At 42.9% G+C, this 14,283-nt stretch overlaps 2 protein-coding genes across 5 annotated transcripts in view; one reads left to right on the top strand and one right to left on the bottom strand.

Moving 5' to 3' along the window:
* GART (phosphoribosylglycinamide formyltransferase, phosphoribosylglycinamide synthetase, phosphoribosylaminoimidazole synthetase) overlaps positions 1–6,518 on the top strand; it is a 41,057-nt gene extending 34,539 nt beyond the window's left edge. For all 4 annotated transcript variants that reach the window (XM_075517765.1, XM_075517790.1, XM_075517774.1 and 1 more), the window contains 3 exons: positions 514–655; positions 3,759–3,874; positions 5,092–6,518. In XM_075517765.1, coding sequence (XP_075373880.1) covers positions 514–655; positions 3,759–3,874; positions 5,092–5,274 — 441 coding nt within the window. In that variant the 3' untranslated portion in view covers positions 5,275–6,518. The remainder of the gene's footprint in view (positions 1–513; positions 656–3,758; positions 3,875–5,091) is intronic.
* A 1,014-nt stretch (positions 6,519–7,532) lies between these two features.
* LOC142417249 (trifunctional purine biosynthetic protein adenosine-3-like) overlaps positions 7,533–14,283 on the bottom strand; it is a 28,457-nt gene continuing 21,706 nt past the window's right edge. The window contains exons 19-23 of the mRNA XM_075517754.1: positions 13,799–13,942; positions 13,340–13,470; positions 11,254–11,395; positions 9,928–10,043; positions 7,533–9,457 (exon numbers count right to left, since the gene is read on the bottom strand). Coding sequence (XP_075373869.1) covers positions 9,191–9,457; positions 9,928–10,043; positions 11,254–11,395; positions 13,340–13,470; positions 13,799–13,942 — 800 coding nt within the window. The 3' untranslated portion in view covers positions 7,533–9,190. The remainder of the gene's footprint in view (positions 9,458–9,927; positions 10,044–11,253; positions 11,396–13,339; positions 13,471–13,798; positions 13,943–14,283) is intronic.

Raw genomic sequence — 14,283 nt, 5'->3', positions numbered from 1 at the left:
TTAAATTAGGGGATGTATCCTAGATGGAAAATACCTAACTCAGTTACATTGGCCTTTTGCAGTAGGGGCTGTTTTATCAGCTTGTGATTAGCCTTTCCTTCAAGGTTTTGCGATATAATTTTCAGCAAGGCTCAACTGCTTAAAACTATCAGAGGCCTTAAATGGAGTGAAATCACTCTAAGACTTTAGGTTATCCTTATGACCTACATTTATAGGTTGTTAAATTGTGTCCAAATGCTGGGACCTACAGCTGTGGGCCTAATAAAATAAAACCCTTATTTAATTCTGACGATTGCTCTGTGTGAATAGGAATAAAGACTGCATGTTTGTCTGTTAGCTGCATGCGTTTATGAACTGCTCTTCTTGCTGTGTATGTGCACCCAACTCGAACCACACATAAAGATTTACTTGGTTTTTGTTTATTACTCCAGGGTACCATTTCATTGTGCTCTTAAGACATTTAGATTAAATTATCACCATGTCCATATTTCTTTGTCTTTTGGATTATCACAGGTTATTGACCATAAATTGTATGAAAGTCGCACTGAATTTGACAGTGCAGTTGACAAAGTCCTTGAAGAATTCTCAGTTGAACTGATCTGTCTGGCTGGATTTATGCGAATACTGTCGGGTCCTTTTGTCAAAAAATGGGAAGGTAAGCACAGCATAGTAGCGTATGCATTTTAAAAAAAGTAATTTTATAGCTTACCCTCAGGAAAAAGAAAATGGGAAAAATATAGAAAAGGGACTATATTAATTCTGGGTTTGCAGGAAACTACTAGACTGTTCCCATCTTGTAAGGAAAAGGATGAGAAAGACAGTATTTTTCCCCTTCCTTCTGTCATTTCCACAGAGGTTTAAGGAAGCTGAGGGCAAATGCAGATCTTGTGGTCTTTGATTTATTAGAAAATATTTTAAAATAAGGCTGTGAAAACTTCAGACCCCTGCAAACATGAGGTGCAGCCCAAATTGTTACCTAAGCAGCAAGTGTTGGTTGGGGAGAGGTGAGCATCCAGCCACTGATAACTCCTTCCCCTAAGAGATGAGCTGCTTTGGCTGCGTGTAAAACTGCAAAACTAGGCAGCGATATGCAGTTCCTATTAACAAGATCTTGCCAGTCTTCTGGTCAGACGTCCCAGGAGCTGACTGAATCTGAGGGGGGCATGTTTCACAGGCAGATTCAGCTCTTGTTTGTCCAAAGTGTTAAGCGTGTCTCCATTCTGGTCATCTTTTACAATTTTTCCGGGTCTTTGTTAGAGGCTGATAACACCTCTGCCTACTTCAGTGTTGTTCTCCGTCCCTCAGCTGTTACATTCCTCTTCTTATCTGTTTCTGTTTCTTTTAGGGAGTCCTGAATCACACAGAGGCAGCTGCTCCTCTCACTGTTTGCTCTGCTTGGGGTTCAGTCACGGTTACTTAAACTAGTTCTTGCTCATACCAGTTACAGGCTGGTCAGCCTATACATTGCAGTTCTCCGGGCAGCCTTTTCTGTTCACATCGTGACTTTTGTGTTACTTGGGGTGTGTCTGTGACACAGACCTTTTACACCTGAACCACTTTTCAAACCTCTCTTTAAAATCAGTGGAGCAAAACAGGCATTCCTAGGAGGCAATTCATTTCATGCTAAAGCTGTCAACTGAAGTAAGTCAGAGGAATTGTTTTGTTTCTCTCCATTTGTTACGGAGTCCAGAAGACGAAGATGTAAATGTCTGTGCTGTAGACAGCTGTAGTTAGGAGAGAGGAATCCCTCACTAGGAGAGATATGTTTTGAGTAGGGTATCTGTGTAGAGGATGGAAAAGAACTTTCTCCGGTGCAGAGATCTTGTGCAAGTAAAGGATAAGCTTAGTTTCCTCTGATTTAGGGACAGAGCACTTGCAGCACCGATGATCGCCCTGCACAGTGCAGGACTTGTGTTACACATATGACTGGCCTGACAGCAAAATAAGAGACTCTCTTCAGTGCAGGATGGCTGCACTGGTTAGTTCACGTTTTTAAATGTCCAGCGCTGAATTGAGCTTGAAAACAGATACCTACCTGAGCTCTGACCAAGAGTATCCACCAGTTAGGTCTTAGATGTGAGCTCAAACACTCAGTTCAGCTCAGGGATCTGTGCCAGCTAACAGGAGCCTACTGTAAAACTCTGACCCAGCCATGCACTGACTAGCCTAAATTGTCGAGGAGCAATCAGTTCTTGTTGCTGCTCTCTTAAAAGCTATTACCTTTCTTTCTCCTGTAGTCACAAGGACATACAGTGTGAAGTTGGTTGTGAAACTATCTTGTTTAATGGCCCTGAAATGTTAATTTTGAATGTTAACATAACAGACAGATTAAAAAAAAAAAAAACTAAAACAACAAGCAAACAGAAAACTTTCCTTTAGAGCAGTTTCTGACAGTACTGTAATGAGAAACTGGGGAAACTCAGACAGAAGTGCAGAGTGTTGTTTTCAGCTCACTGTCCCCAAAACTTTTTTGCTCAAGCAGCAAGCAGGGAGATGCTGATGCTTAAAAAGGGGTATTTTTGAGATACAAACCACATTTGAGATATTGTTAAAGATCAGTGGATACATTTGTCTCTAAGCTGCGTTAGGTCAGTATCTGCATGAGTTATCGCGGTGAGAGTGCAAGCTTTCGTATCGTGCTGCCAGAAATGGCCTTCACTTCACATTACAAAATCATAAGCCTCTATTTCGGTACGCCGCTGCCTCCGCCAACACGTGTCAGCTCAGTCTCGCTGCTTGGCATTTAGGTGGCGTTCAATGAATCCTGATGACATACAGTCTTCCTAAACAGGAGGCATGCCGAGACGGCGTGGGCGTAGCATGCTGTGATATAAATAGTATCGGTGGCCACTTCTTTTTATCCTGTAAGGGTTTGTACTGAACCTAAGAGATCTAGGGCTGCCAAGCACCTTTTGACTTTGCCCTGGTCCAGAATGGGCAGGAGGAGTTGTCACAGACATATTAGGAACAGACAGGGGAAATCTGCCAGGAGAAAGAAGGTTTTCTCATGGTTTAACCATCGCATTGCTGTAGCGGTGAGACCCTGAGGTCACAGGCAGCCACTCTCCCTTACTTTACAGCTAGGTAGGAACGCAGGCATATGCTTTCTCTTTTAAAGGGAAACATAAGGTACAGGCTTCCCAGTGCTATAACCATGGTCGCACCTGCTTGAGCATTAGAGGTGACGTTACCAATTTCAGGATCCCCCGGCCAACTTTCTGCGTGGAAAGTAGTAGTGGTAGACAGGTGCTTTTCGGAAGGGCAGAGAGAAGGGCTGCTCTATGAGCAGCTGTTGTCTTTTGTTAAGCCAAAACAGGTGTGGAGGAAAAGTCGAGGCTGAAGAATTTTTGCCTTGTCATGGGGGACCTGTTACGTCATTTGAAACTGCAGCGAGTTTCTTCCGCGCGCTGAGTTTGTAAGAAAGAGGATTGTGCTTGTGATCAAAGAAGAGAAGAACAAGATGCTGAGGGAAAGGACAGCTACATCGAAAAATTAATCATTATTAGTCACTGGAGAAATATGCTTTAGCCATGCAATTAATTGTAACTGATTGCTGCCTTTGATTTTTCTGAAATAGCGAGACATTCTGAAATGCTTTGGGCTGGTTATCTGTCAGTATCATCAAAAAACAAGCGTATGCAAAAGTCGTGAAAAATCTTTTTCACAAATGTATTTTGTTCCTCTGCTGATTACGGTACTTTGAACACTCTGGTAAGGCTGAATGGTAAAAGACAATGACCTCACTTACAATTTTCCAGGAAAAATACTGAACATCCACCCATCTCTGCTGCCTTCTTTTAAGGGAGCAAATGCCCACAAATTGGTGTTACAAGCTGGAGTCCGAGTCACAGGCTGTACTGTACACTTTGTTGCCGTAAGTACTTCCCTCTCCCTCCCTTTAACTCTGTAATTCATTAGTCTTAACATTTTCACCTCAGAGCTTGCTTGGAACACTCTTACACCATCACGTTTGATTACCTTTTCTGCGTTGTTCATTCATAACATTATTAGACAATATAGTGCTTTAGTTTGCTGTCCCTGGAGAAGGAACTGGAAGTGAATAGTCTGTACAGGAGTTTAAGCTTTACCTAAGTCAACTTCTTCTCTAAGCATCCCACTGCTGCCTTCCACCAGTTGCGCTGGGGGGTACTAGTTCATATAAGGCCTTGGCTAGCCGAAAATCTTTATTACTACACAGCACCAACTTCTCAGATTTTATCATACAACCTTCCTTATTTGTTGCTTTCAAGAAAAAAAGCAACACTGGAAGTGGCACAAGAAGCTTAGATTTGTTAAGGCGTAATCTAATGTTTGTGGGAACAGAGGAGAAACTTGGCAATTTATGTAAGTCAAAAAATAAGAGAACACAAGCCAGACATCTCTCAGCTTGGAAGATGCACATTTTTATCAGTTGAGGGAGCATTTTTTCCCATCTTGTTCAGTTCTCAGGGTTGACAGTAACTAGTCTCCCCTCCTCTACTGCATTCTTCAGATTATCCTCCCCTTTTCCACTGCTCCTGAAATCTATTCTCATGACTTTTGCTTTCTCTTGCAAAAAAGAGACAAAAACTGTTTTTAGATAGAAGGAAAAATTGCACTCCTTTCCCCATGATATGACTTGGGGTTTCTCCTCTGTGTGGCAGTGTACTGGGAAACAATAACTGAACAGCAGGGGTCTGCCTCATTAACATGCAAAAGAAAGATCTGCTGGGTCCCCTAGTCCCACTCTGTGCCAAGGCTTGGCTAATTCACTCTTCTGAATTGAAATGTCATCATTTTGTCCAATTTAGCCTATCGTGTCCCTAGTTAACATGGCTTTTGTTGTTTTCCGTAGCAGAAATGTGACTGACCGGTGTTCTGCCTGCCTCCTCTTTTACTTTGAACCCTACACTTCTGTTAGCTCCTCACAGGCCAGCGGGAGTGCCAGCATCTTTTCTGCACTCCTCACGTTAGCCCAAATTCATGTTTCCTGTAATAACGTAATGATAAATAGAACCCCGAGGCAGCGGGATTACATTAATTATCGTACAGCTGGGCCCCCCTCTCTCTCCTCTTTCAACCGTGCAGACCTTCTGGCTATTGCTTTTACAGGAGGAAGTTGACGCTGGAGCAATCATTTTCCAAGAGGCAGTTCCCGTTAAGATTGGTGACACAGTGGAGACCCTGTCCGAAAGGGTGAAGGAGGCCGAGCACCGAGCCTTCCCAGCTGCCCTGCAGCTTGTCGCCAGCGGGGCCGTACAGGTGGGGGAAGCCGGCAGGATCTGCTGGAAGTAGGAGCAGCATGTCCGTCAAGGTCCTCAGATGGGACAGCTGGGGTGCCTTAATTGGTCAAAACAGAGGTCACACAGCCTAATAACACGCACACTGTATTCTCTTCACAACGTGTTTTCGATGTAGAGTTTACCATGTCATGTTCTCCCTCAAATGGGTAAAGATTTGAAGTAAAATCCGGAGAAAGCCACAAATGGGAATATTAAGGCAGGGGGCTGTTCTCAGGAGTTTCAGCAATGGCTCTGTTACATGCTTCCTAATTATAATCACTTCCTTGACCAACATTTTGGTTCTCAATCACTTTCTTAACAACTCAAAAAACATTCCGTTTGTTACAGAGAGATCTGAGCATCTCTGAAATTGATTTAGGAACATCAGTATTACTCTCTAACAGACCGTACAGGCTGTAACAGGGGATTCTCTTGTCATGTGCTGTGAAGTGTTTGTGAGGAAAAGTACTGGAACTAGTTCAATGGAAGAGACAGCTAAAGGCAAAAAACTTTACTCATAAAAATCGCTAGCCAAAACAAGAAAAACTGGCCTCCCAAAACACTAACTATTCCTGCAGATAATGAAATGGATTTTTTTCCATTTAGTTTCTGTTTTAATGTCGGTAGATCTTGTCTGGCCTGATTCTCTGGACATATCCCGTAATTTCAAATATTGGACCTGCTATCAATCAGACGCTAAATAGAATTAAATGGCTGCTGACCATTTGCCTTCAAGCATCCCCATGTGAATCCACATATGAATTCCCCTCAGAGATTTGTTCAGAGCTGAAAAGGTTGGATTTGGGGGTTTTTTTGAGCAGAAAGGGAGTTAGGGCTAGACACAAAATGTGTTCTTGGCTTGTGAGACATTCTTCAGAAATTCTGCTGAAGTTAAGTGCCTTTATTCTTAGAACAGTATTTTCACCTGGAATGATACTGATGGAAACCCAGTTGATGTTACCATTCTGAAAACAGTAAGGTTTTTTGCACAGCTGAACTCTTGTGAAAAAGCACCTGTTTTTCTTTTAACGTTTTAGCATAGCTGTGAAAATGTTTTGATGTATTTAGTAAAATAATCAATTTTCCTCCATATAAACCAGAAGCATCTGACTGAAGCTGATTATGTATGTTTTAGAGCTCCCCTTTAACGCAGAGAAAGCTGATTTGTATTCTGTGCGCTGATGTCCTTATGGTACTTCCGTGGTGACGTGATCTCAGTTTGGATTGAAATAAAGTCTAATAAAGTTGAAAATTAAATATCAAAATCTTTCCTTGGAATTCCTTTACTGGGGGGATAAGCTGAAGGAGGAGTTTGTGAACCGGAATCTAACTTCGGCTACAGTACAGCAACTGTAAGTCAGTTTGTGAGGTTACAGACATGTGCAATCCTGCATAAGTTAGTAATGATTCGCGGCATGTGGTGACCTTTCAGTGGCCAGATGGTCCGTAATGAAGAAACTTGCTGACAAAATATTCCTGTCATCATTTGTCACCGAAGATAAAGCTCAAGCAAATACAGAGGAAAATGACACGGTCAAATGTCATTTGCTTGTAAAGGGCAAAGAATAAAAGCTAAGTCTTCAGCCCAGCATTTTTCTTTACAGACCTGCCCTCCCACGGAAGGGCCTCCCCTGCAGGCAAACTGCCCGCCAAGGCTTGAAATCCAGCCTGTCTCAGTGAGAACGCAAAAGATGTGGGGAGTGTGAGGCTCTGGCAGGGGTTCAGTCTGCACAGGTTCAGTGCCTCAGCCATGACACAGCAAACCTTTTACAAGTCAACAGAAATTGTACTTAAATTAACTCACACGTTAGGAGAAGTAAGATTACTAGAGGTGAAATCACTACCTGTACAGTCAACAAATACAACATTACTGATAAAAGCAGTTTGATCACTGCCAGGAAGGCCGATAGCAGAAGACCTGGGAGCACCCATATCCAACACCCCATTCCATCACAGACATCTTGAGCAAGACTCAGGTATTTTGCCATCTAAGACTGATGACAAATGGGATTTAAGCACCTATCTGTATTTCTGCAAATGCATAACAAGAAATGTCATTGTGAACTGGATCTTAGATGGCTTTGCTTCAATTACCAGTCTGTAAAAAAGAATAATTAGGTTAATAGCCTATCACCACACCCAGTCTCAGGGGGATGCCAGGAACACAACTGGAGAGAGTTGTTCGATGCCATGGTGATAGTCTGGAGACCTATCAGAGCACAGTAACTAGCACCCTATTCTCTTTTAACATTTTATTTGTTAGGTTGGAAACATTCAGTCATGCATGCTATGCAATTCAAACAATATAAAACATGAAGTTACTACACAGTTACAACAGACCGAAAGCAAACTAAGCAATGTGTTTATCATAAAAATTATCTAGATATACCAAACATTTGTTAATCTTGCCTTGTTATAGTTCTTCCTGTTTCTCCCAGATCATGAAAAATACATGTTCCTTGCTCCAGTCGTTGGAACACAAGAGACAACTACAGATTTCTGTACAAAAATGGCAGAGCTTACAGGAGGGAACTGAATTTTTCTCCCCTCCCTAACTACTGAAACACCACTAGCTACACATTAAAAAAAAAAAAAAGGAAAACTTTAGACTTTTTAACTGGAGCCAACTCACGCTCTCAAACAGCCTGATACAGCCAAGAGCGAGGTATACAGTATGTCCCTTACTAGTACAGTACATGTAATACCAAAACAAGAATACTTTTTTTTCACTGCATCTAATGGCTATCAGCAATTCCCTCCTCTGGAAAACTCAGCTCTGGCTACTTCTTTTCTAGTTTGTTCAAGTAGCTTCTTAGCTAGCTTTCTTCCTCTGATTTGTTACTTGCATGCAAGTCATTATTCTGGCAGATGCAAAACAAGCTTCCACAGAAAAAGGTTTTATTTAACAGCATCGACTTTCTGGATGGAGCCAGTCATTCAGTCAACAAAGAAAACAGATTTTCCTGCTACTGCAAGTTAAGCTGAGGATGTCTTGATCTGCTGATTTCAAGGATGAAGGAAGAAAAATGCCTGAAATCTGGTGTTTCTAGTCCTTCTAATCAAATTTTCATCCCTCAAGATCCAAATGTTTTGATATGAAATTCTGGGAATGTATGCACTGCTCCCTTTCAAGGAGCAGGGAAGTGTCTAGATGTACGTTCAGTATGCACTCTTACATCTTACTGACAAATAATCTGTGAAGGGGAGTTTGTTTCATTTTGTTTTGCTTCTAAAGGTCCCCTGCCTTTTCGGCCTTTGGATCTTCTGCTTGGCAGCTCACTTGACTCTGGCTCCCACACTGCTGCATGTTTACATGCCCTCCTCTCCTCTCTGCCCTGAGGAGCTCCCATGGTGATGGGGCTCACAAGGACAAGGTCCTTGTAGGCTCCCACCTCCTCCCACAAAACTATGCATTCGTCCCTAATGCCTGTTCACCCCCAAATCCATACCATGCCAGGCTGGGCCTCACTTCTGCTCTGCCCCAACATGTCTGGCCTCTTCCATCCAACAGTAGCTGGTCACCCTCTTGCAGCAGCATGATTCGTGTTTGTGGCTGCTTTGTGAAGCTCTTGGTGCTCTGCAACATGATGCAGCCAACAAAAATTGATCCCTCAGAAGAATTAATTTCCCTCTGAAGCGCTAGACCATTTTCACAGCTTAAGCCCCCTCTTTGATTTGTAACGCAGTATCTCCTTTGCAGATGAAAAAAACAGAAAAAAGATTTAAAAATCTGAAATGATAGCTTGGCTTCCACTGCCAATTTTGCAAAAGGAGTGTAACTAAAGCTGCAAGCTAAGGGAAAAGGATCACAGCTCAGAAGGGAAACCTGTGACACTGATATGCCTGCAGTCAAAAAGAAGCACATTGAGGGCAGGGAGGAGGAGGGAGGACGGAAAGATAAGCACAGAGCAAGCCGCTCATTAACCTGGCTACACCACATCGTTTTCTTGAGGCTCCAGAGCCACGAGAGAGGAGGTGCATGTCTCCTCTTGAAGACAGAGACTTTGGCTCTCTTGTTTCCAGTAGGTTTTACCATCAGCTCCTAACTGCACTGCTCCACTGGCCACCAGCTGCAGGGCGATGGGAAAAGCCCGGCACTCGGCTTCTTTAACCCTTTCTGACAGTGTCTCCTCGGTGTCGTCTGCCTTCACAGATACCGGCTCCTGGTGGATCACTGCTTTCGGACTAGATTCCTCCTAAAATGGGGATATTGGGAGTCTTTCAGAAGAGGCTGGTTAACAGTCTCAGGAAGGTTACGGACAATGCAGACAGGGCAGAGGAAGTCTCATGAGAGACCTCAGCGAGCACACCTGTAGTTGTGTGCAGGAGGCTGAAAGTACATCTGGAGAGGCTTACGACCTCCATTAGGGGTACCTACATTCCATTAGTGGGTACAGCGGGGAGAGAGACATGGACTAGAAGATTCAGAGGGCCGTTTGCTGAGGGTAGGAGAAACTGAAGAAAAAAACCATAATATGAAGGAAGAAGACAGGACCTCAAGAAACCACAAATGCAATGTAACCCCCCATCTTCCTGTTTTTACTGGTAACGATCCCAAGATTTCCACACATTCCTGTTACCTCTTCCTGTTTCCGCCTTCAGAGAGAAAAGAAAAAAGCAAATTCCTGTTCATAACTTACTCAATGTTAGGCAAGGGGACACTTACCAGGACAAAATGCACGGTGCAGCCTGTAACTTTGAATCCACTTTGCAGGGCTTGCTGATGGGCGTTTCTATCCTTGATTGCTGGGAAAAGTGATGGGGAAGCATTCAAAATTTTCCCTGGGCATCAGTGTGAGAGGAGAAAAAAAGAAAAAAAAAATCAATTTGAACAGAATTTCCTTTAAAAATAAAAGTGAGATGTGATCATCAGTTCAAAAGAACAGCATTGAGCACTACTCAGGAGTTTAAATGGTCTCAACTGCAGTCAGAATGTAACGGCATGTTCAGATTCAAATTAAAAAGCAAAACACATACATGGTGTTACAACCTCTAAGGAAACGTGAGGAAGTGCTACTCTCATCTGAGGAAATACTGCTCTTCCAGGAACACAGGTGATGGTGTGCAGGCTTTGGCAGTAGCCAGGCAAGCATGTTTCAGTTAAGGCCAAGGACCTAATTTGCTTTTGCGTCTGTGGATGGACAGACGGAGTCCTAAGTCTCTCCCCTCCCAGGTGACCAGCCCTCATGCTGCAGATGAGGGGCTTGGAAGTGGACTTCACACTGCAGCCTGATGAAGACCCACTGCACAGATGGAAGTGATTTTCATATAAAATTCCCAAAGGGGCCTGTCTCAGTGCAATCTGCACAGTGAGCGAGTAACTTCTGAGTCAGGCCTCAGGAGCTGGCACTTGGTGCCCAGAGCCAAGACGAAAGAGGAGTGTGCATTCCCCCTCCACTGCCTGGAGCGTGTCTAAAGAAAGCTCTGCCCCACAGCAGAGCCACACTCACTCAGGGGTCTGCAATGGCTGTATTTCCAGCACACAGTACAGAGTACTGCTATGCTGTGCAGCCTTCAGGGCAGCACAGGAGGGAAAGGCATTGAGAAATCAGTCTCCCTCCCATTTTTTTCTGAGTAACAGCTGCAAGGAGTAAGTTCAGCACAACTCCCCTGCACAGCTCCTTGAGAAATGACGCAGTTATGCTATCTGTCCTCTACTGCAGACAGAACCAAACTCCTGCCTGCTCCGCAGGCATTTCTGCTTCCCAGCAGGAAGGCAGACAGACCAACTCCATGACCCTGATTTTGCCCCTCTGTTACTCATTATGCCAGCACAAGGCGTTTCTCTGCCAATGCACAGACAGAATCCCAGCGCAATCCCACTGGCTGGAATGAATGGAAGCATAGGGCAGCCCCACTGATTTACATGCAATCCTCAGTGCCAGCAAGGCTGTGGGAGATTTAACCAAAAGACGAAGAACTATGATTGTGTAATTCTGGTGAGACCAAGCATCCGTATTTTAATTTCTCTTTTACAGTTACAATTTCTTACCTTTCCATTTTCTGAGAAAAGGACTGGACAAAATTCTCATAAATCCTGAAAGACATATTAGTTCAACAGCGAATTCTTCAAGAACTCGGTCAATCGTGCTGTCAAATTCAGAGCGACTCCCATATAACTTATGATCAATCACCTAAAACATTAAAACAGATCAAAAGCCATATCAAGGAAATAACTTCGTGTGAATGAGAGCATCTACTTGGACAACAAAGAGAAAGTAAAATGGATTCATTCCAGGATGTTCGAGGATTTAAAAGTTGTCAGTTTGTGTATTATTCAGGATATTTGTGATTTTTCACATTCATACAAACATTCCTGGGAACACCCCAATCACTTGCTAGTTAACACTGGCTGTTTCACACAGGATACTTTCTAGGATGCATAGAAAATCTGCCCAAAGAGAAGCCAACTGTGAAATGAGAAACGTGGGTAATGTGGTGTAGAGGGAAATAAGGGGGAACATATCAGAAGATACTGACTACAATGTCTAGCCAAAGACTAAAGTAAAAACAGTAATGACCCATTGACACCATCACCACCAGTTAAGTCTATAGTTGCTTACTGAAAATCATGAACTTATCTAAAAAGAGAAGAAACTGGCCGGATGTTCCGTGTAAGGGGAGGAGTCAAGTCTTGTTCTATTTCTATTCCAACTCTCAGCTCCAGCTCCCAAGGTAAGTATTGATTCCTGACTCTGTTCATGAAGACATTCAAATAAGGGGCTAACAAAGCTGTCATGCTCTTTCCTATGAAAATGTGAATTAATTTTGACATAACTTTTTTTCCCAGAGATGAGTGTTTATACTGCCAGAAAAAAAGTAACATGAATCCAACTCAGCTGTTGAGGAAGCTTGCTGAAAACTTTTTCATGCATGGAGACCTTCTAACAGTATTTATTTCCATCTCTGTGTAGCTGTACAAGCATGGTAACTGCTCGAAATCATTAAACTTTAGAAGGAAGAGTTGCTGGTGGGCTGCAATTGAAATCCCAAGTTGCTGAATGTTTTCGAAAGCCATGTTCTATACTTGGACAAATACGATGACATGATGTTACTCTCTTTCTACCTTTTTTTTGTTTTACAAAACTAACCAATGAAAGTTTCCATAACACAGTGCTACTCTACTGATCACAGGTAGAAGAGACTTGTATGGTGCTGCTGAAAGTGGCTGAGCACAACATGAGACAAAGGTCTTTCTTAGCAGGGATGAGCCAAGAAAGGATGAGCCACAACATGCTTATGTTAGTGCTGGCGTGCGTCCAAAGAGCAAGGAAGCTGGTGAAGGGTCTAGAGCACAAGTCTTGTGAGGAGCGGCTGAGGGAACTGGGGTTGTTTAGCCTGGAGAAAAGGAGGCTGAGGGGAGACCTTATCGCTCTCTACAACTCCCTGAAAGGAGGTTGTAGAGAGGTGGGGGTCGGTCTCTTCTCCCAGGTAACAAGTGATAGGATGAAAGGAAATGGCCTCAAGTTGCACCAGGGGAGGTTTAGATTGGGTATTAGGAAAAATTTCTTCACCGAAAGAAAGGGTTGTCAGGCATTGGAACAGGCTGCCCAGGGAAGTGGTTGAATCACCATCCCTGGAGGTATTTAAAAGATGTGTAGATGTGGTGCTTAAGGACATGGTTTAGCGGTGGACTTGGAGTGTTAGGTTTACGTTTGGACTCGATGATCTTAAAGGTCTTTTCCAACCTAAATGATTCTACGATTCTATGTGTTTCACAGAGCCTGAAGTCTTACTGATTTCAGTTAAAGCTTGAAGCTGCATGGGCTACAGTCTCAGACTCAAATCATCAAAGCACTTGCAATTTTAAGTCCTTTCCCAACTCTGGACTCACTGAAGAGATGGGACACTCACTGAAGAGATGGGAAAGACACTCACAGCCTCCAGTGAGCACTGTTCACACAGCTTTCAGCTCTGCCTCTACTGATAACTTTGACAGCTTTGTGCTACGTCCACTTGTCCACATAAAAGTTTTAAAGAAAGTGAAACATGAATGCTTACCAAGCATTTCATAAAGACATAGAGATTCAGTAGCTGTGAGTTGCTGATAAAAAGGAAAGGAAAACAGGTGTCTTTACCCTGGTGGGAATTCCAGCCCGGGCTGCATTTCGTAGTTCTTCCACACCAGACTTGTTGGAGATGACAAGGACAACTTGAGCACAACTTCCTGGCTCTTTTGCATAACTGATGAGTGCAGCAAGGTTTGTGCCTCAAATGAAGAGAGAGCAAACATTCATGAAATAGATGAGCATCTATGTCACTGAGAATTGGCTCTCAGTCCCATTTATCTAACAAAAATCTTCTTTTCAACAACTGCACAAATAGAAGAGGACTAAGGAATTAGTGCACTAATAAAGCTCATTTGTTAAGCAGTACAACACACCTTCTTGACTTCCAGTCAAAATGCAACCTTGGTTTTAGAAGGCTCCATAGACTCCACTGAAAAAAAAGGCAAGGTGGGTGCACTTGTATCAGGGCTAAATTCAGCCTCGCCTTTGTACGGACATTTCTCTGTGCGATGATAAATGAAAGCTCACCTGTTCCAGAGATGAGAACAGCCACTTTAACTTTGTTCTTTCTGGGTTGGTGTTGACTCCCAACAACAGCGTTATTCAGCAGATGCTGGGGGCTGCTCAGCTGCAGAGCTTCAAGAAGATTCTCGACTTTGATGTGAGAACCTCCTCCAAATATTTGAGGAAGAAGTTAAAAGTAAAATACCTTAGTTTTACTTTCCCATTTATATTTACTTTATATAGTTTACAAATAATAAGTTTCAATTAAGAGAAAAACCTATCAGCAATTAATTTATGCTAGCACTAACTGAACTACAAAAACATACATTACATTACAAACAAACCAACTCATGCTAGTTGTGCTCATCTCTTTTGTGTTACTCACTTGCAGAATTGTCTCCAAAGGCCTAGGTATGGCATAGTCTTTTCAAAGATTATCCCCATCTTTTACACCTGTCTTCCTCTTTCTCTCACGTTGCAAAATAAAACTAAAGATGATGTTGACAGAG

Source organism: Mycteria americana, chromosome 1, assembly GCF_035582795.1.
Source record: "Mycteria americana isolate JAX WOST 10 ecotype Jacksonville Zoo and Gardens chromosome 1, USCA_MyAme_1.0, whole genome shotgun sequence".
Lineage (NCBI taxonomy): Eukaryota > Metazoa > Chordata > Aves > Ciconiiformes > Ciconiidae > Mycteria > Mycteria americana.
The sequence above is the reverse complement of the archived record's forward strand: the minus strand, read 5'-3'. Positions and strand labels throughout refer to the sequence as shown.